Source organism: Manis javanica, chromosome 12 (genome assembly GCF_040802235.1).
Source record: "Manis javanica isolate MJ-LG chromosome 12, MJ_LKY, whole genome shotgun sequence".
In the NCBI taxonomy this organism is placed as follows: Eukaryota; Metazoa; Chordata; class Mammalia; order Pholidota; family Manidae; genus Manis; species Manis javanica.
The window spans coordinates 21,505,641-21,528,858 of NC_133167.1; the positions used below are offsets into that span (position 1 = coordinate 21,505,641).

Consider the following 23,218-nt stretch of genomic DNA (forward strand, 5'->3'; position numbering starts at 1 on the left):
CCTAAGGATGCAGCACTCCAGTTTGAAAAAGACAGATGCACACCTATGTTTATCGCAGCACTATTTACAATAGCCAAGATACGGAAGCAACCTAAATGTCCATCAGTAGATGAATGGATAAAGATGTGGTACATATACACAATGGAATATTATTCAGCCATAAGAAGAAAACAAATCCTACAATTTGCAATAACATGGATGGAGCTAGAGGGCATTATGCTCAGTGAAATAAGCCAAGTGGAGAAGGACAAATACCAAATGATTTCACTCATATGTGGAGTATAAGAACAAAGGAAAAACTGAAGGAACAAAACAGCAGCACAATCATAGAACCCAAGAATGGACTAACAGTTACCAAAGGGAAAGAGACTGGGGAGAATGGGAGGTTAGGGAGGGATAAGGGTGGGGAAGAAGAAAGGGGATATTATGATTAGCATGTATAATGTAGGGGGTGAGGGAAAGGGCAGGGCTGTGCAACACAGAGAAGACAAGTAGTGATTCTACAACATACTACTATGCTGATGGATAGTGACTGCAATGGGGTTTGTGGGGGGGACTTGGGGTAAGGGAGAGCCTAGTAAACATACTGTTCTTTATGTAATTGTAGATTAATGATAACAAAATAAAATTTAAAAAAACAGGTTTTACAATGTATTAACAGGGTAAAAGCCATCATTTAAAGGAAAAAACATTTTTGAAATATGCAGTTAAACAAAAATAAATTCATGTACTTCTTAAATCACTTTGGTTAATAGCTTAAGACCTCTTTTTATTTGGACTAATCCAATTCCTAAATCTGTAAATCTGTGAGCTAACAATATTCATAATTTCTCTCTTGTTGGTTTCTTTTATAAAAGAAATATATGTAAATCTTAAGGTAACTAGTAGCAAAGACTAAGATTAATAAAATTAGTTTCCTAGAATAAGTAAGACTCAGTATAACCTGTCCATTATTACAAATAAATATATGTTGTCTACCAAGCACAAAGGGAAAACATATATGTCATGTACTAGACAAGTAAATGTAAATGTACTGCAATATACTTTTCCCAAAAGAAAAAATTTCAAAATTACTACAAAGAAATTGTGATGGTTATTTATCAACGATTCTTTCTATTTAAATGTACAGAGCAGGTCTTAAGACATACAACATTTGGCTTCCTCAGAAGAGACTTGCTGGTATTATTATTTCAGTTCCTGACAATATTTTACATATGAAAATGTTAGGAAGAAAAGATGGAAAGTTTTATAAATAGAAGTAATTTTTTATTTCATCAAGTAATATGTTGATTGTTTTGGTTTCTGTAAGCATAAATGTAAAGCAAATGCAGGTAAATTCTTTCTGTTCCTAGATCACAATTTCTTGTGCAGTTTATATTATTTTTAATAAATGTTCAGTACATCAAGGTAAGTGATGCCTTACTTATCACCAGTTTGTTATGCCTCTTGAGAAATTTTTGAAATGACTCTGATTTAAAAAAACAGAATGAAAGTAACAAAACTTACACAGTGGCAACGGCAGTTGCAAGAACTGTAGCAGATACCTAAACTTTGACACATTAACCTGAAACTTCATATTGATATTAGGAGTATGGTTGCCTTTTTCCTATGGAAAAGGTCTCTCCCTCTCCTCCAGAATTACCCATGTATTTGTAAATAAAGCCTACTTTCTATACCATAACTCATATTTTTCATTACCCTTAATACATTTATACCCTTAATACTATTTAAACATACTTCCCCTGTTCCAGACATTGTTCTGATACTAAAAGAAGGCACAGACTCACACACACACACACACACACGCAATTTTATTTCCAATGTTTAGAAAAGGCTCTGACTTGTGATAGGAATATAATATACAATTATGGAATAAGTGAAGAAAATCAAGGAGAATAGGTGTGTCTGACCCAGTTAAAGACCAGTTTTTCTCCTTTCACATACCTCCAAGTTTTACAATGTGACGCAATCATGTCTGTGGCCTTGACCGCATCAATGGCCCTCCTCCTCAGTGCTGATCTAATTGGAAAAGGGAAGTGATTTTCATTACATCTTACTACCTCCTGCTCCATATTTATGACATTCATGTGTCAAAGGTACCTGTAACGCCTAACTTTCCGTCTTGTATATTCTTTACCAGTTGAAAGTCTCAAGTACATGGATCCAGTGCAGAATAGGCAATCTACTCTAAGCTTGTATTTGTTGTTGAAATTTCTCTACAAAAGCATTATTCAGATTTGTCAGGTATATCCTCCCTCAACAAATGAAGAAAAACCTGTTGCCAAGAAAATCAGGTTGAACAGGTAAGGAACAGATTTGGGAGATAAATGAGCAAAAGCCCAGGTTCTGTGTCACCAAGATGAGGGTTAAAAGGTACTCAGCCGTCAGGAATCAGAAGCAAGTCAAGGAGGCCGATGGGTAAGGGAGAGGTAGAAGAGCCAGGAATTCAGCAAGACGCTTAGCGATACTTTATTAAAGCTCGGATGTCTGGGAACTGGGAGGAGAAGATACGTATGAGTAGGGGGACTGACTGGGGGATATGGACAAGCAAGAGGAAGGAAACTAGAGTGTCAAACAAACAAGGCAGGATCTATTAAAGGGGCCTCATACACTTCCTGCCAAATGTGAGAGAACTGGGTCTTCAGTGCATGACAGAAGTAACTCTAGTTACTGTGAGAGTAGTGTTTGTAGCTATCCTCTTTGCACAGAGGATGCCACATATGGCTGTGACTGTGAGTAGGAAAATTAGATCACAGACATTCACAGAAATCCTTGGACACTCAAGCCAAATTAAATTTAAAGGACAGGGTGACTTCAGATAATACCTAGATTATTAGTGGAACCATATTTTAAAAAGTTGGTTATAAGAAGGGACTAACAGTTACCAGAGGGGAGGGTTGGGGGAGGGTGGGTGGGAAGGGAGGGAGAAGGGGATTGAGGAGTATTATGATTAGTTCACATAGTGTGTTGGGGGGTCAGGGGGAAGACAGTGTAGCACAGAGAGGACAAGTAGTGACTCTGTGGCATCTTACTGCACTGATGGACAGTGACTGCAATGTGGTATGGGAGTGACTCAATAATATGGGTGACTGTAGCAACCACATTGCTTTTATTGTGAAACCTTCATAAGAGTGTATATCAATGATACCTTAATAAAATTAAAAAGTTGGTTATGGAACCTATGACTGCACATAACATTTTCACTCAATCCATGCAATCATTCCTTCAACACATACTAGGCACCTCCTATATGTCAGGGTCTACTCATAATGAGATATGATCTATACATTGAGGGATCAGGAGACTAGATACATGAATAAGTCATTGGAACTCAATAGGACCTGTTCTTTTTGCCTCTACATTGTGTATCTAGTACAAAGAGTACAGAAGGGAAGTATAGATGGGGATTTCTATTTGCAAATAGAAAAAGGAGCTAAATGTATTCCAGTCAAAGGAACATGAGCTAAAGCATGAACATATGAAAAGATTTCACTGAGTCTGCAGCATAGTGGGATAGAGGCAAGTGGTACAATAGGGATAGAAAAATAGGCTGGAGCGAGGTTACAAAGAGCTAGGTATGTTTTGAGAGCTTGAAATATAATTAAAGATTTTAAAGCAGAAATAACATTTCAGGTCATTTTAAAAACATTACTATAACAGCAGTAGAGAGGATTTATTCAAGTTGGAGCAACAACTGGAGGCAGAGAGACCAGTAGGGAGGATTGGGGGAGCCTTAATTACAGAAATGAACGGCTATACAACTCATTGTGGATATAGGAAACACAGACTTAAGTGATTGACTGAATGTGACAGGAAGTAATAAGGAGCACTTAAGGGTATCATCTTAGGTGACTATATGGATAATAACACTAGCCAAAACTAGAGAAAGAAAAAGGTAAGGGGTAGAGGGGAAGGGGATGATAGAAAGAGGAAACTGGCATTGAGACCTGCTAAGTTTGAAGAGCTCACAAGACATGCAAGTTGAAATGTCCTATTTTTATGAGGTACTCGGAGTTGATAGTTATTGCCTTGGGATAATGTCAGTAGCCTTAACGTTGAATTCAGAGCATAAATATTGTTATGTATGTTGGGTGCATAAGTCTAATAAAAGCTTTGTTATTTACTCAGATTATAAAGCATTGGTATAAAAATAGTAATAATATAAAATGAACATGACAATGTCAGCCTAGTCATGGCCATATAAAAAACTGCCAAAATTGGTTTAAGATTTAAACCTATTAGCACAAGCATTCATGTTTACAACCATTAACCACACAATTGTGAATAGAAAGAAAAAAATAAGTTATGAGACACCATTCCTTATGTATAACCTTTTCAATGGAATACAGATAAGATTTTGGCAAGTTTAGGTGAGGCATCCCACTAATAATGGCAGAAATTTCTGGAATCACTGACTCCTTAGACTTCACATCTCGCTACCTTTAATTATTTAAACTGAATTATGAGTATATGTAAGAATATAATATAGTTTGAAATACTAAATAAATTTAAATATTAAATAGTTTAAGAGAAAAGAGGTACATCGATACCTGTCCCTACACCATCTTCCATGACATTCTGCATTATAAATATTAACCTTTGTTTTAAACTTCCATTTCCTGTTATATTATACTTAGGTAATAGAAAATACCAGGATGTAGCTAAGCAAGAAAGTGACCTGAGAAATGGTTTCTATATTTACTGGAATATTATTACTATAGTATCATTCCATGGAAATTCAACTTACCAGAATAACATACTCCAGAAAAAGTTTTATCGAAAAAGTGAATGCCTTGTTTTTTTAAGAAAAAACTGAAACTGTGTCCTAACAGAGACAAAAATTGTTTCTTTTGTACAAACCTTATTCAATAGGTAGAATTTTTATGCATTTTTGACACTACATAATTGCTATATATAATTATAATATGCCCAACAATGCCTTCTTGTAAGTCACTGTGGTTATTACTATAGATTTAGATAATTAAAACAGAATGAAAACCTGTTATAGCCCTAGAAGGGCAACTGTTGCTCTCTAAGTCTGAAACACTGGAACTGAAAATGCTTTGTGCATCATCTGTGACCAATGAGAAGACTCTTCCATAATTTTAACTATAAGTTGACCCAAAACACAAATGAGAACAACTTCTGGGAGATGTTAGCTGCTCAGCAAACCCAGTGTCCAAACAAACTTAGTTCAAAACTGAAGACAGCTACATCCAAGGGCATTAAAGACAATAAGTAAACTGAAAATCTAATCTCCTAATTAGATGATGTATTTATTTATGGAACATACCCCAAAAAATAAACAAGTCATTAAAATGCATGTGTACATTTACTGTAAATTCATGTATTTCTTCCTTCTTAAAATTTAATGGTGTTAAGTATTATCATTATTTAATGGAAGCTAAATACTTAGTACTTTGATTATAATCTATAGAATCTGTAGCAGAATATATCTTTCTGTTATAAAACCTGTTTTAAATTATTTTGTACACTACTTACAAATAATTATTATAAATATTTTTATCTGCATATACTTACTATCTTCATAAGGAGAATGTTCTTGAAGTTTCAAAAAGCCCTAAGTTCTTGCCTTATGATAATTTAAAGTTTAAACATACGATTTGCTCTAACATGTTTTTTACATCTTAGGAATTACAACATAATTTAAGCTTATTATAAATATACATGGCAAAATATCAGTTAAATTTATAGCTATAAAAATGATTTAATATTTAATTTGAAAACTCTTATTTTAAAATATAAATAGCAACTTCTTATAAGCATATATAATTTATAGCCAAAACAATAAGAAAAATTAAGCTTTATATTGACACATGTTTAAAAATGTATTTCCATAATGCCCATATTTTGCATTAAAAGCTATTTTGTCACACTTTTTCTTTATTTGTGGTGTTTCCTTCCATGGTAGTGCATGGAATAGTACTGACAGGAACCTAACAACTTGCCAGAGAGCAAATACAATTGCGAATTGCATTCACAGCACAGTCTAAGGAGTCCCACCTATATCTAAGTCCCTTAGAAATTTAATAAGCATCCCAAATTTAACACACCCAACACCAAATTCAAAACCTGCCTCTCCTTTACTCTTTCCCATTGAAATTAATAGCTACTCCACTCTATGTGCTCTGACCAGAAACCCTGGAGTCATCTTTAAATCCTCTCTGGTAACCCACATCCAGCCTATCAGAAAATCTTGATTCTCTCATCAAATATCTTGCCACTTAGTCCCTATACCACTGTCATCCAATCCCAGGATATCTTTATAACTCTTGGCTTAGAGAAATAGTTACTAACTAGTCTGCCAGCTTCTGCCCTTAATCTCTGCAATGTCTAATTTCCACACAGCAGTCAAAATGATTTTGCTGTTACATAAGTCAAATAGCTAAATCTTCTCAAAATCCTCCAATAGCTTTCCGTCACTCTCAGAATAAAATTCAAACTCCTCCATCCTATGATCTATAAGGCCCTACATCACACCTCTTTTGTTCCCCAAGTACCTAACTTCATTCCCTCCTTCTCTTCTCCAAGCTCACTTACTCTGTTTATACTGGACTCTTTGTTGTGGACATGCTCCACCTCAAGGACTTTGCATTTGCTGCTCTCCCTGACTCTAATTTTCTTCCTTAGTTCTACATGTCTCACTCCTCACCTACTTCAGGTTTACTACAGGTCACCTTCTCAGCACAGCCCAGCCACTCTCCTTAAACTGGAAGCCAACCTGCACTCCATTTTCCTGTGTCCTACCTGATGTTTCTCTAAAGCACTATGGATATGTGCTCATTATTGGTTTATTACCTATTCCCTGAAACAAATACAAGCTTTCTGAAAACAGATTTTTGTATATTTAGTTAGCTGCCCACAATAGTGTCTGACAAATGCTCAGTAAATTTTTGTTGAATCAATTAGTGTAAAAGTACCTTCAATCATTTATCTTATGTACCCTAGCTCATCTATTTTTACAAAACTCCAATGCATTAGTCAGGGCTATTAAAGAGTACTTCAGACAAAACTTGATGAAGGTCAGGGAATTCTCCAACAGATGACTCAGGGACTTACTATTCTTCTAGCATGTGGTTCTTCACTTTCAAAGTCCTTTGATTCAGCTGTGAGGATGAGATTGGAGAGAGCAGAGAATCCCAATGCAAGTCTTAGGGGTTAGGTCTGGCGTTGGTATACACTGGCTTTGGTCAGAATTAGTCACATGACAACTCACTTCAGAAGACTGGGAGTCAGAATCTAACATTTTCTTTCTTTTTTTCTTTTTCTAAAACACTAAAATTTATGTTGCATGCCTACTGAAAAACATGATGGAAATAAAGTAGAATGATGAGACTGTAAGTGACTGGAAGAGTAGGAGGAAAATATTAGTTGCATTTTTCAGAAACTGCCTCTCTGAGGAGGTGACATTGAGCTGAGACACTGGAGATAAGAAAGCCACACATGCAAAAGTTGGAGAAGTAACAACTAAAGTAGAGATAAGTGCTAGAGTAAAGACCTGGGGGTTGGGATAAATGTGGTATAGTAGCAGAACAGTGAGAAGCTTGGGGTAGCTAAAGGCTCTGGGCAGAACCAGGGAGAGCATGTGGCCAAAGAAGTAGACAGGAGATTCAAAAGCAAGGGTAAGACATTATTGTATTTCAAGTAGGGAATCTTATGATCTGACTTGCATTTTTGAAAGATGTGTTCAGCTGTTGGGAAATGAGTGAATTATTGTAAGGTAAGGTAAGCTTTTGCAATAGTGTGAGAGCCGGAAAAAATGAAATTATATTCTGGAGGGAAAGCCTATCAGACTTACTGATTGGTTTAATGGTAGGAATTGCATAATAAGATAATGAGGAATGAAATGACTCCTAGGCTTTTAGCTTGAAAAAGTTCACATTTTGCTTTTGCAAAAATGAGAAAGGTTAGAAGATCAAGTTTTTAAGTGGAAAAAAAAGAGTCTTTCTGGACATGAAAAATTGGAGAAGCCTATTAGATATTCAAGCTTGGAGGAGATGTCAATGGTAGAGATACCACCATGAGAATTATCAAAATATGAAGAGTATTTAAAGTCTGAAAATGGGAGAAGCCACCTGAGAAATTGTAGATAGTGAAAGATAAAGCTGTGAGGCTAAGAATTGTAGATAGTGAAAGATAAAGCTGTGAGGCTAAGTTCAGAACACTGAGCAGGAAAGCGGGAGGGTCAGCAGGAAAACCAAGACCATACAAATGACAGGATCAAGAGAGGACAATCACGGGTGGTCAGCTGTATTGACTGCAGAAGAAAATGAGAACAGATAAGTGACCACTGGTGGTGGCAACAGAAAGAAACAAGGACTGACAAGAGTAGTTTCAGAGCAGAGGAAAGGAAGGGAACTCCACTAGAGGGAAGGTCAGGGAGAGCAAGAGGCAGCTATGAGTTCAGCCAGAACTTGTGCCAAAATTTCATTGAAAATGAGCAGAGCAGCTTCTAAGAAAACAGCATAGGTTAGTAGAGGGTTGTCTAGTAACAAAAAAAATTAACGTACAGGAGTTAATGGAAGACATTTTCTAGACCGAATGGGAACCATCCTATAAAAGTAGGAGAAAGATACTACCTAAATCAGAACTTATAAACTCTCATAATGATCTGATTTATTTTCCTTCTGGTTCTTCAAACTATGAAATTGAACTCTATAAAAATGCAAATTAGTAATTCATTAAGAATTTTTAAATTATCTGGAATTTAATATCCATTTATTTTATTATGACCTTGTTAGAAAAACATAATAAAAATAATTTTAATAAATCAGTTTTTTCAGGGAAAGGACATGTAATTAACAAATTCTACACTTAAACATAATCCAATTGTTATTTTAATATTTATGTTTAAAACAATTATTCTAGATCATGCTCACCAGGGGATAAAAAGATCCTGGTCAAACTTACAAGTTATGTAGTTTATGTTACCAGCAAATTTGTCTGTTTGATTGTAAAAGTAGAGACTATTTCCTTGGTATTTTTCTTCAAAATGTATGATTTATTCACTATTTTGTAGTTTGTTTTTGAGTTAACAAGGCCTGATATAAATTATTTTTCTCTATGATTCTCAAGGTCTCTGAGTCTCACTCGTGTGTGTGTGTGTGTGTGTGTGTGTGTGTGTGTCTGTGTCTGTGTAGTCTGTGTGTCTGTGTGTGATAGACAGAGAGAGAGAGAGAAGGAAGAAGGAAAAGGGAGTTGGAGAGAGAGAAGGAGGAAGGCAGGGAGCAGGGAGACAAATGAGGAAAATAATAACTGTCTTACAGAAATATAAAAGTCAAAGAGAGCATGGATAAAGCAGCTGAATCCTGGCATTTATAGATGCTTAGTAAAACACTTTGTTGCTATCATTGATATTCTTTCATTACTATTACTGTTACCCTGACGAAATTAAGTAGCCTATATACCATAGAACTTAATTCCTACTAATGGTAATTGACAAAAACAATAAGTAAATTCAGTTACTAACAAAACAAATACCTTTAAAAATTATTTAAATAAACATGTAATTAAGTCAATAAACATTATATTAAAGACTTAGAAAGCACCAAACCTCTCTGTATATATGCAGGGTATGGGTAGTGAGTGACTTGGTTTTAAAATTAAGAATAGAGAATATAGAGTAATTTGAAGAACACTTAACATTTACAGTTGAATTATATATCATGGCTAGTTAAGGGTTGGTACCATAGAATGAGAGCACACAGCAAGAAGTACAATAAAATATGTGGGAGAGGGCAAAGAAGAAATGGTAGCATAAGGCAGAAGAAACTGAGACAAATTAGAAATGAAGAAGACAGACAAAAAAAAAAAAAAAGGCCCAGGTGAATGAGTTGTCACAAAATCACAGTTTAATCTTCCTTCCAGGTATGATTAGTGATTCATACCTCAGTCTCTAGGAAATTAGTAATTATTCATTTTTTACTGCTTAACTCATAATACTAGAGTCTTCTCTCCTAATGGGCTAACTAGTAAAGATTGTGACAGAGAAATTATTCCCTGGGTTGTATTAGTAGTTAATCAGGGCAGCTGTCTTTCCAAAGGCTGGAAATAAATTAAGCTGAAATTCAGATTTTGTCTTTGACTAAGAAGTAAATGTTTCTCTGTTTTTCTCTTCACATTTGCACTTAATAGAAGCTTTTCCCTTTAACCTTCACTTAATTGTTGGGTTGATGAACCTTGCCCATTCTCTTTGTAAAACACACTAGCTGTGCTCACTGCACTCCTACCACTCAGAGCTCTCAGACTGTGGTAGGAAGCCAAGGAGACAAAGTTTCTGTTGAGCTTTCAGGAATCACAAGGTGCTTGGGTGCTTGAAATTGAAACAGTGTAACAATGTATTCCCCCCACCAGGACTCAGTGGTATGGAAAAGCTTGTTGATCAGTCATGGAAGCCCATTAGCACGAATAAAGCAGCTGAATCCTGGCATTTATAGATGCTTAGTAAAACACTTTGTTGCTGTCATTGATATTCTTTCATTACTATTACTGTTACCTTGATGAAATTAAGTGACCTATACACCATAGAAGAACTTAATTCTTATAACTAATACGGTATCCAGGTAACCCTTACACAGATAGATTAAAATATAACTAGCACACTGAATACACCTACAGTGACCTAATAGATCCCACTGTAATGGTTCCTGGATGCTGACTCCCCCACCAATCTTGTAGTGAATGTATAAAAGGCACAGCCCTGCTGCACTCGGGCTCAGCCTTTGGACAGGAATCTGCTGAGCCAGTGCCGGCACTAATAAATGCTGCTTCTCACTAAACGTCTCGGTGTCCAACTCCTTGTTCATAGATCTCGCGGTTCCTGCAACAAGACTATGCCCAAGAAGACCAGCAACAGGATAATCCCACCAGCTAAGGCCCATAATTACAAAGAGTCAAAGGAGTTTGTTACTAAATCTTCTTATAGTCAGTTGTGTTTGCTATTGTAATGTAATTAAAGATTAATCAAGGTGATGAAATATGAGTATGACAAGGAAAATTGCTGTCAAAGAAAATTAAATTCATGCTATGGAAAGGTGAGGTGACCATCGTCTGAATGTCTGATGTTCTTATTTCAGATTAAGGAAATCACAAAATTGAAATTGTAAATGATGTGTTACTGGTATAGCTTATGCAAGAAATATGGTGTAGAGTTCCAATCAACAATCACTTAATCAAAGAAAAAGCCATGGCCTACATCAAAAGACTGGCATGTGAATGCAAATGCACTGCTTTAAGTTGAAATAGAATACTTAAGGTATGAATGTATATCATTTTTATGGTTTCCTTTACTAACAGACCATTTCAATTCATTCATTATCCTATTGGTTTTGGAAATAGCACATAAGATCGGTATCTGCTGTGCTCTTAAGTAAGATACCATAGACAGTATTATTGATGTATGGAAATAAAAAGGGCTTAGAAAGTAAATTACACATGAAGTCATCTAGAGAAGAGGAAATTTTGCAAATAAAAAAACGATCAACACAGGTAAATGTATATAAGTTATCAGAGTTGGTTAACATCCTATTCTGAGACATTTATCCTCATTAAAAATAACAGGAGCAATTACAAAATGTTTGTCATACATTTTTGTACAAGCCTTAGATTTCTCGAAGATTGATGACATAAACTTGGGATTATATGAATAAATGCAAGAAAATAATATCACTTACCTAGCCATAATCAAAGTAATATATCCATGATTATCTAGATGACCACTTACTAAAATGTACCACAGAACTAAATGATAAATGCAAATTTACAGATTCCCCACAAAAAAATATCCTTCTCAAAATCTCTGAACAGCATAAATTTTACAAAATATAAAGCAAGTCTCCTATGAATATAAATATGCAGTCATGAAATTATGCACTTCAATGAATACCAAATAATAAGTTTGATCCTTAAATTGATGTGATTATGGTTCACAAAAAATATGGTCCTCAAAACAAACAAAACAAATGATTTGTTAATGAGGAAAAGGAAAACATGCACTGGTAAAATTGTAAGTAAAATAATCAAATGAAATTCATAGTTGCTGAGATCTTTAAAATATATTCTATATACCTCTCTAAAAACGCTTTGTGCCTTATTTTAAGCTGCAACCTTTACAATTAATATGCACAATAGTGCACTTAGTCTTTACTGCCACCAAGTGCCTAAACCAATTAGCTTTAAGATTCTTGCAGTAATAAGAAGGTTCTTTCACTGTTATGAGCAGCAATTTGGAAACAAGCTAAAAGCAGACTGCTTTGACCACGAAAAGCTGTAAGAGCACCACAATTTAGACATGACAATAAAATCTTAAAGGAGTTAATAAAACATCAAGAATCCTACCAGCTCACTGGAAGTTCATGAAGTCGAAATATGTTATTCAGCTTGTAATCAAATTTTGCTGGACCAATATTTTCTTTACATAAACAAAGATTTGGATTTGGTTGTATATCTGTGGGAAATTCTGAATCCTAGAGAAAAAATAAAGCAGGACATCTATATAAAATAACCAAATCACTGTACACATTAACTGTTTTATTTAAAATTAAATTACAACATGAACCTTACTATTACATTTCTTCAGGACTTTCCTTAGGTCCTTTATTTCCTATTTTCATTTTGAGAAAATATGCAAAAAGATAAAATGTTAAATAAGGCACATTTCGTTGCAGAAGTCTAAACTGCATGGTACATGGTAAAAATTTGAAAACGTCCCCTACTGAATGACAATGAAGCACAATATAGCACTGTCTCATACTATTCGTCAATTATCCTTTCTCGGTGTTTCCATCCCCAGCAGTACGCCAGCAAAATCTGTGACTAATCTTGTATCCTTTTGTCCTCTCCAAATGGTGAACTAAAAATATGGTCATTGGATCACAAAATAATAACATTTGCTAATTGATTACTTTTGGTTTTCTTCTTTAAATCTAAGGACACAGTGCTAATTTAAAAGTACTTAAGGTCAAAGATTACAGTCAGAATCATTTTAAAGCTCACATACACTAAAATCCATAACTGTCATGTGCTGGTCACCTTCCTCCCCACCAAGCAAACTCTAACTACAGATCAAAGATTATTTTCAGTCCATGAGAAAGTAGTCTCTCCTCAGCGGAAGGCAGGTATGTTATGAACAGGTATTTAATCAACACTTCATAATGGATAGATTAATTGCTCCCCTCTGCAAGAAAAGGAAGTAATCAATCCCCTTAAACTTTTCCCTTTGAAACTGCCTTTAGAGAAGGAGGCATATCATTTGTTTGTGCACTCATTAATTTATTTAGAAAATACTTATAAAGGCTACTTTATCCCAAATATTATTTTAGGCATGAAAAATCCACCAATGAACAAAGCAGATAAAAAGTCTTGCCTGTATGAAAGTTATATTGCAATAGATTCTTTACTATATCCTCAAGAGCTGGAAAATGACAAAGCCAATTTTCATAAATGAAGTTCTTTTCTGGTTAATAAAATAATATATGATCATATAGAATTTTCATGAATTTTATAAGACTAAAATATTTTTAAAAATTAAAAGCAATCTTATTCTCAACATCCAGATATAATTACTATTAAGATTTTGGTTTAATAATTTATCTGTTCTTTTCAGTTTTAACAAAATTGGGACCATGCTCTATTATCGACCCTCTATTTTCATTTAACATTATATCATTGAATTTTCATATTATTTGGTCAGTTTTGAAAGACCGAAAAGTGCATGTTTTATTTAACATTCAGGTATTTTTGCTCCACTATGATTATCAATGCTATAAACACAGTTTTCTGTCTATAAATCTACACTTCACTGATTATATTCTTAAAGCACAATTCTAGAAGTATAAATAATAATTCAAAATAAATATTTAACAAAAACACAATATCTCTTAACAGATTGCTCTTCAGAAATGCTATAGGGATTTATACCCCTGCCAATAGTACTGTTTGCAATTCACCACACTTTTGTTTATGGTATGCACACACATATGCACACACTTACTCATATTTAATATAGTTTATTTAGTAACATTTCTTTTGACTAATATTTATTATTGAGTGCCTGTTTCATGACAGGCACTGGTTTCAGCTCTTACAATGTATCACTGAATGAAGCAAATAAAATTCCCTTCCTTGTGGAGCTTGCCTTCTATCATGAGGACAATAAAAATAGTAACATTATAAATTATAAGGTTAAAAGTCTATGGGAAAAGTTGTTCATTCATACATAAAGCTGTATTTCATTGGCCTTTCTTAAATTAATTTGGTTAAACTGTTTTGTATTTCACTTTTCATGAACTGTATGTTTATTCCATCTTTCTATTGTTGCACTGATACTTCATTTAATAATAATAATTCATTGCTTAGGTTGGAAATGGAAAGAGGGTAAATTATCATGTTAGAAAACACAGCAAGGTGGATCAGAATCCAGTCGTACATGATTTTTTGACTACATGGAAACATCTAGGACCATAAACTTATTATCTACAGCATTTTCTTATAAGTACTATTAAACCAATCATTATATGAAACTAATACAATAAGGCATTTAATAAAACCTTATCAACTATATATGGCCTACTTGATGTAGCTAAGAATAATACAGGAAAACATAATAATAACCAAACAACCATTTAAAAGATTTACAATAAGAGTAACAAGTGGCCTGCTAACAGCAATCCTAGCTAAATACAGCTGAACTGGCAGAGGCAAAACATAAGACCCCTTTTATCACCCAGCCTGTAGACTGACACATTCCAGGAGACAAGAGCCAATAAATGGATAGGCAGGATCAGTGAAGTCATTGTGAGATACCTAACTAAGGACAATGCATAGAGGGTAGAAGAAGTAAAACAAATCTTAAAACTGTTCTTTCAAGCTACATAACCATTACCATTTATTTGCATTGACAAGGAACAACTGGAGGGCAAAGCTAAGCTCTCAGTACTATGATGTGATAGGTCAGTGGTTCTCAACTCCAACCACACATTGAAATCACCAAAAGGGTCTTAAAAAATAACCAATACCACTGGGTCCCATCCCAGACCAATTAGGTAATAATTTCTGAATGTGAGGCTCTGACATTGGTATGTATCATAAAGCTCTCCAGGAGAAATAAAAACCAGGATTAAAATCCTGGCTTTTGCTAGCAATTCATCACCAAAACACACTGGTATATGAATTTGGCCAAGCTATTTAACAAACTTTCTAAATCATATTTCCCATCTGTAAAATACAACCAAAATCATATCTGATTCATTCACAGGTTGCTATAAGGGTTGAGTGAGATAGTCTCTATAAAGCACTAATCACATGCTTGACACCTAATAAATCCTTAATAAACATTAACTATTTCTGTGGATATTTTAATAATTGCTGCAATCAGTGGCAAATGTTAGTTTCAATGAGTTTGTGAATTCATTATGTTATTTCATACTCTACTTATTTATTATAAAACATTCTATCTTAATCAAATTCCAGGTTTAATATTTTTATGGGATATTGATTAAATCTGACTTTAGTATGATCCCATTTGTCAGAATCCCAGTCCCACATCTAGTTAACTGCTGACTGTCTCTGTTTGTCCCAGATCAATAATAAAAGGTGTTCTTCCTTCACTGGCCAGCCAGTGGAGATTAAATACAGACTTGCTGCTTATATGCAAAGAATGAAAGACAGGTGGGTAACTTAACTCACTCTCCATTTAATTGATGTATCAGTGAGGCATCCCCTGTATCTATCCTGACTAGGAAGCAAAAATATCTATTTGGCTTCCTGCCACATGAGCCTCTTGGGTTTTCTAGCAGACCCCACATCCATGCCATTTGACTCATGTCTGTTTCTCTATTTTGTTTTTGTTTTTCATTGAACATTCAAGGAATTACACAGACCAGTTTTGAACCTGAAGTTCAACATTATTCACTCAGGCATTCACTCAACAATTGTTTACTCATGTGTCAGGCATTATGTTAGTTACCAGACCACAAATATAAATTGAATATCCTTGCACTTCAATGACTCAGTCTCATGAAAGAATAGCATAAGTGAAAAATCACATCATTGAGAAAGCTAGAGTACAAATATGTAGAAAAATTAAGGTGAATAAGCATTAAGTATTGGAATGAAGTAGATAAAATTATCATTAATTGCAGATATTGTGATTTCATTGATAGATGATACACACAGATGATGTGTATGAGGTGAAAAGGGAACAGGAACTGTAAAAAGGCCATATCATTGCAAATGTAGTATAATTATAAAATTCAGCAAACTTCATATATGTAGTGAATGATCAGAGGATATAAAAGAAAAATATTCCATTAAATCTAACAATATGAATATAAAATATCTAATATAGAATACTAATAAGAAACATACTAAGCCTAAAGAAAGAGAAATACACTTCATTCAGAGATATAAAATAGTTTCTGATTTAATATAAGTAGTCCATGGACTCAGCTACAAAGTCTACTGACAAACTTCTTAAGATGTTTCACATAAACATTTAGTTTAACTCAAATAAAAACTTCAGTTTAACTTTGAGAAGCCCTAGGAAATTATTCTAAAATTAATCTAGAATAATAAACCAAGCCAATATTGCTTTGAAGCTTATAGTGTCTCCGTTTTATAGTTAAGAAAACAAACTCACACTAATTAATCTAAATCCAATCAACAAATCTAATGATTTTAATACTATTATAAAATGATAACTAAACAAGAATGGAATATATCTTTAATCATTTGATCATGAAACTGAATAAAGACATACCTGATGATATATAATTATGCCAACATTGGGCCAAGGTAATCTGCAGTATTCCTTAAATATTAATTATTAAAAATTATCTAATCATACATCAGAATATTTATTTTTTAAATTATGGTACTATTCTTATATACTACATTATAGAATGAGGGACACACAAGGTTGCTATAACCCTTGTGCACAGGTATTGCTTTTTTTCGTTGTTTAAATACAGAAAGGTATTCATCTTAGAAAACAGCTGATGCCCTGAGCAAAGTCGTCCATGTCTTCTCCTCGCTTTACCATCCTGTCCTCTTCTTTGGGTGCTACTCCCTTCCCAGCTTATTCACCACTGCGTGCTAATTAAAGTAATTCTTGGTACCCCTGCACCCCCAGGACCTTTCTCCCACCCTATACCCAGCATCCATTCTGATTGGTCAGTGCCTATGCTATAATGGCTGTTAAATATTTTTAATATCATTGTGAAATTAAAATATTTATATGTGCTTATAGGGATTAGCACTCTGATACATTTTTAATTTAAAAAAGAAATTCACAGAATAGCATATAAACAAAATCGTTCTATCTTTATAAAATAAGAAGGATCTATATAGGTAAGTGCTAACATGTATAAAATATTTTGAGAGACAGACTCTTAATAGTGGTCACCAATGGATGTAGTAAATGGGAGAATTCACTAGTTTTTATATTACCTTTCTTTACTGTTTGAATATTTTACCATATGTATGCATTTTTTCTTAAGTTTTCAAATTAATAATGTAATTAGTCCTACACATATTAAGTGCTAATTTGGTAGCTGGTATTTTCAAACCATGGCTTAACTGGATGTGATATAGTTAAAAACATAGATTTAAATGACTACTTAAACAAGTTTGTTAAGTGCAGCAGAGACTATTTAGGGCTCTCTACGTTTCCGTGCCTTCCTTGCAGTTAAACTGAGTCAAAGTGATTGGATTCTGAAAGACAGGATGTGAGTGGAAAGGATGTAAGCCATTTCCAGTCCTAGCCTTTAAACATCCCATTATAATCATTTCTCTTCCCCACCATCCACAATGACTTTGGAGGACCATGTCCCAGATGGTGTACCTACAGCATGGCTGCCCATATCCCTGAGTCACTGACTGAAGGAGAGCCACACCAAGAAATCATACCAACCACAAGTTAAGAATGAACCTATGTAGTGAGAGCACTTCGACTTGGGGGCTTATCTCTTGCAGCAGTTAATGCACTGACCAATACAGTTAGGAAATGGTTATGATTAATCATTGACTATTTACACTAATTTTTAAAATTTCAAGACTCAAAGACAAATGCTTAAGATAGACACTGCATTAAATAAACACTACATCAACATTCATGTGTTTTTTTTCTCTCCTTATCTTCAATTCCCATGTGAGGAGGTATTTACCAGAAATAGAGAAGTTTTGTTCAGGCTTCTGTGCCCTCATTATTTCATTCATCACTCCAGTAGCTAATTGACCACTGACAAAACTGCATACATCACTATCCAGGAATGACTGACAGCTGACATTATCAACAAGACTTGATTGAGCTAATCGACATTTACAGTCTAAGTATGGAAACTAAAGTTACTCAAAGACTGCCTTTCTTACTTATGCATTTGTTCAATTTCTTGACCTTTATGTGTACTTCCATTATTGTGTGCTTAGACTGTGAGGAGTAGGATTACATTTGCAAAATTTTGTTTTCACAGGTATTTAAGCATTTTTAAATCTAATATTACTCAGTTTCTAATTATTCTTTAAAGTTTCTACTCTATATGATTATTTCGACAGCATAGTTTTAATGCATTTTAAAGCTATTATTGAGTCATTCTTTATTTGACCTACATCAAATTACACTAAAGCAAAATGACCTGCAAAAATAAAATGTTACAACCGATAAACCATCAATTGGCAACTCCTCTACTACAAGTTTTTAGAGAATATTTCTAGACTCAGCTTCTTCTTTGTGTCATAAACTAACAGAACAGAGATCAAAATTTTGCTAAACCTAGGGAATGGCAGTTAGATTTATACTTTCTCTTAGTACATACAAGATTTTGCATGAAAGGAATTTTTAAAAACACTTTTAAGATAAAGACAAACACAAAATTTGACATGCACAGAAAAAAATTGAATTTTTCAAGTTAAACGAGTATATATTTTAACTCTGTTGAAAATAATATTATTTGAAAACTAACTTCCATTAGTCAATTTTAGTGGTTCTCAGAGTAGTCCGCTGACCACAACAGCAATATCAGCTGAGAACTTCTTTGAAATGCAGAGCTCCAACCTAAATTTGCTAAATCAGAAACTGTGGGAATGGGGCCCAACAACCTATGTTTAGCAAACTCAGCTAAGAGATTTATAAAGCATACTGTAAACAACATTATAATAGGTGCAATCTATATGCCATATAATCAAAACCAGAGCAGAGGAATAAATTGCAGGTATTCAATATCTTAAATAGTCTCTATAATATGAAAGTGAATTTATGTGTGTTATTAAAAATAATTACAATGCACAGGAATTTATATGACTCATTATACCCTTTTATTCTTTTTCTCACTGAAGTATCATCAAAAGAACATAATAAAACACTAGACAGCCAGGAATTCAACTGAAAAATTCTTAATAATTTTTAGAAGAAAAAAGATTACTACCTTTTTCACTTATCATATATAATAATTTTTGTTCACATAACTATACTCATTTTCAATAGTCAACATATCACTAAAACTTAAGGGAGGAACAGACAGAAAGAGCACTGAAAGTTTGTATTGTTAAGATTAATACAGAAAATAAGAACAGGTATCATTTATTTAATAACATATTATACTATCTCAAATTCTTACAATAGTTCTGCATATTGAATATCATTTCTCTTTTACAGATGCACAAAAATGGAGCTCAGGTGGGGTAGTGACTAACTAGTCAGTGACGGGACCAGGATTCAGATTCCATCCTCCTGAACCTAAAGCCTGAGTTATTTCTTCTTTGCTCTGCAAGTCTAGTAACTATGTCAGTATTCTTGTGTCTCCAACTGGAATCAGTTAACTGAGATACACTGGTGAAATACTTAGAACTTGACGTTTCTTCCAGCTTAATAGAATCAGTGGCTTACTGACAAGGACAGAAAAATAAATGAGCTACTTGGATTGCTGAGGAGAATGTCACGCCCTTTTGGAGTTTTCAGAAACTTGGAAACTCACCTTGAAGTGGACTTGGTTGTGAGGAGAAGGTAGAAAAGGGATAAAATCAATGAGATGATAAGTTCCTTTCATTACAACACTGCCATACATGGGTCATTTGCTTTCCCCATTTTACAGGTGGAGAAATGGGCTAAAATAATTTGATCCCTTTCCCTGTCATGGGTTTGTTCAGTGGAGAAACTCAAATTAAAATCTATGTTATTTTGACTCCAAAATCCTTTTAATTATATTATATTCTTTGCTAGCTCTTTCATCAAGGCCTGTTGTCTGAAACCTTTTTCTTTTTCATTAATGGTCTTCTTAAACAGAAAAGAGTAAAGATAATGAAACCTTTTTTCTTAATGGCTCAGTAATCATTATGAACACCATCACTGAGTAATACAACTGCATTTACTTTTTAGTTTTTCTGTCTTCTAATTATGATAATTATGGAAATTTCTGCCCTTTTCTTGGTCCCTTTTCCAACCTTTTCTAATCAACTACAGGCCATAAAATACCACAACCAGATCTATTAAAAACATTATCTTAACTATGCCAATAAGGTCCTATATTAGGACCTTCTATACAAGAGCATGCTGATTTTTAATGCAGATCTTTGTCTCTGGTGAGATTCCCCACATTGCTGGCGTCCTTTGAGATGTAAGTCTACATTTTTGATGGCAGAAGTCTCCAGAAGACTCGATATGAATTATTCAATAAAAGTGAAAATTGGTTTAACTATTTGGGAAGAAAAGGTAGAAAAAATGCATCTTATTCTGCTCCCAAATTAATTCCAGATAGATTAGAGCTCAATGTTAAAACAAACAAATAAATAAATAAATAATAAAAGAAACAGAAAGGACATATAAATAAATGTTTATATGATCTTGGAATATGGAAACCCTTTCTGAGCATAATACTAAGGAAGAAATTGTGAAGTAAAAGACGGTTGTATTTGACTACATAGTTTTATAAACATAAAATAAAAGGAAAACTATAAGCAAAATGTGTGTATGGTAAAGGTAATATAATTACATATAAAAAGATTTTAAAATCAATTATAACAAACTAAACTATTTAGAAGAAAAAGGCACTAAGACTATGTATACACAAGTCACCCACAAAGTAGTCAGAAACATGTAAGAAGATTCAGTCTAATAACTAAATGAATAGAAATTAAAAGAACAGATGAGATGTTATTCATTTGCAAATTGGTAAACTATATTTTTAAATGAGAAAATTGGTAAGGTGAATTTATACAGGTACTCTTATATACTATGAGTAGTAATATAAATTGATATAAATTTTCTGGAAGGAAATTTGGCCATATGTATCAAATACATTAAAAATGACCAAATGCCTTCTATCAAGTAAGTCTATTTCTAAAAACGTATTCTTGGAAAATATTCAGACCAATGTGCTAGACAGAAAGGTATTATGGATCATTATTTATTATAGTAAAGTTCTTAAAACCCCTAAATTCTACTAAAAAGAAATCAGTTAATTGAATTGTATAATACCATGCTCCCAGGTGATAGGACAGTATTAAGCTATTAATTATATTCACAAAGAATATTTATGGACATAGAAAAGCATCCACATAATACAGAGGGCATTTGTATGATGTAACTCTCCATATGAATAGGTATAGAAGAAAATATGTCACAGTATTAATAGTAACTAATTAAATATGCTTTTAATAATTTTATTTTGTATTCATCTCTACATTTTCAAGCACAGCTGGGTTGCTTATTCTTCTGTTTCTCTGGAAGCCACCCTGATGGCTCCCATAGTCCCCAGGAGGCTAAACAGATTCTAATCAAAATGAAAGCAGAATTGAAGGAGGTCATGGGGTCGCTCATACAGTATCTAGTTATAGTGTAGCTATTAAAATATAGCTATTTCCCAAAAAGTTTTAAAACAGGTCAGCTCACTATCGTCAGAAAATGGCTATAACATCTTTTTAATTCCACTTGACACAAAAATGTTAAGCAATTAATTGAAAGATAACAAAAATCAATGAATCGAACATTTGCTAGTAAAGGACATAATCTATTTAGGTTTGTAAAGTAAGGCAATTCTCCACTAGGAATTATATTTGAAAATAAATGAAGACTTTCCAAGCCTTTATTAAGTTCTCTCAATTAGCAACACATAAACTACAATTGACAGACATGAGGATATCAATGACTTTTAGATTATACCCCTCTCATTATAATGTTCATTTAAAATAAACAGTGTAATCTGTATAAAGCAGAGACCAAGAGTAAGTTGTAAAAAGGTTAAATTTGGCTGAAGACACAGAAATTACTGAGTTGGATGCCTTGTCCAGTTGCATTCACTGTCTCATATATTCTCCAGTTGGCAGGATTCCAAAATGAAGAATAAGCATACAATTTTATAATTGAAATTGCAACACTTAGCTCAGCTTTCTTATCCTGACTTTAATGATGTTAAATTAATAATTGTAATTTAATAAAAAATTAAGTCACCCTATTTTTCATTCTGATAAAGCTTGTTATGCAATAATGCAAATATCTAAAAAGCATAATTATTTATTACATGTAAATAATCCTAGGCAATAACTTTTAACACTATTATAATCACATAAAAGTGTTGAAAAGTCAAAAATATTCAAAAGGAGGGTAAATGAAATGGAGACAGGAAGCAGCAAGCACATGAAGGTTCAGAGAAGTGCACTATAATAATGGCACAAGTGACTATGTCTGTCAGTGTCAGGCACTGCGGCAGTCCTAGATAAGGCTTTACACAAAAGTCAATGAATGGAGTAGCTTTTGCAAAATGTGGCCCTGTTTTCAACAGATTTCCTAAGTCAGCAATTCATACTTTCACCTACTCGAGTTATGGCACTACTGTGTACATGTCAAAGATTTTATGATTGGTTTTGTGGACAGAATGTGTGGCTAATTACTGACATCTCTCCTCACTGGTTTCATTTGCTTCCACTTCTCAAAGGCAATGCAAAACTTTTTTACAACAAGGTTAAGCTATTTACATTAATAGCTAAGGAGACATGTCTATTACTTCTGCCCCAACTCTGTTGTACATGTCCTGTTATAAATGTGAGCCTATGCCTAAAGTGGTACTATCTTAGCTAATTTAAGTTTTCACTCTCTGTGGAAATCCATAAGGATAATCTGCTTGTGGCTTGGTGAGTTATGAGGCTCCACAGTAAAACAACTTTTACTCTATAACTCAGGGTACTTGTTATTAATATGATCTTCTGCAAT

The 23,218-nt window shown here is 33.8% G+C and overlaps 1 protein-coding gene across 5 annotated transcripts in view; it reads right to left on the reverse strand.

Annotated features, from left to right (window-relative positions):
• Positions 1 to 23,218, reverse strand: part of SPAG16 (sperm associated antigen 16) — a 981,678-nt gene that overhangs the window by 827,902 nt on the left and 130,558 nt on the right. For all 5 annotated transcript variants that reach the window (XM_073218142.1, XM_073218143.1, XM_073218144.1 and 2 more), the window contains exon 10: positions 12,358 to 12,485. In XM_073218142.1, coding sequence (XP_073074243.1) covers positions 12,358 to 12,485 — 128 coding nt within the window. The remainder of the gene's footprint in view (positions 1 to 12,357; positions 12,486 to 23,218) is intronic.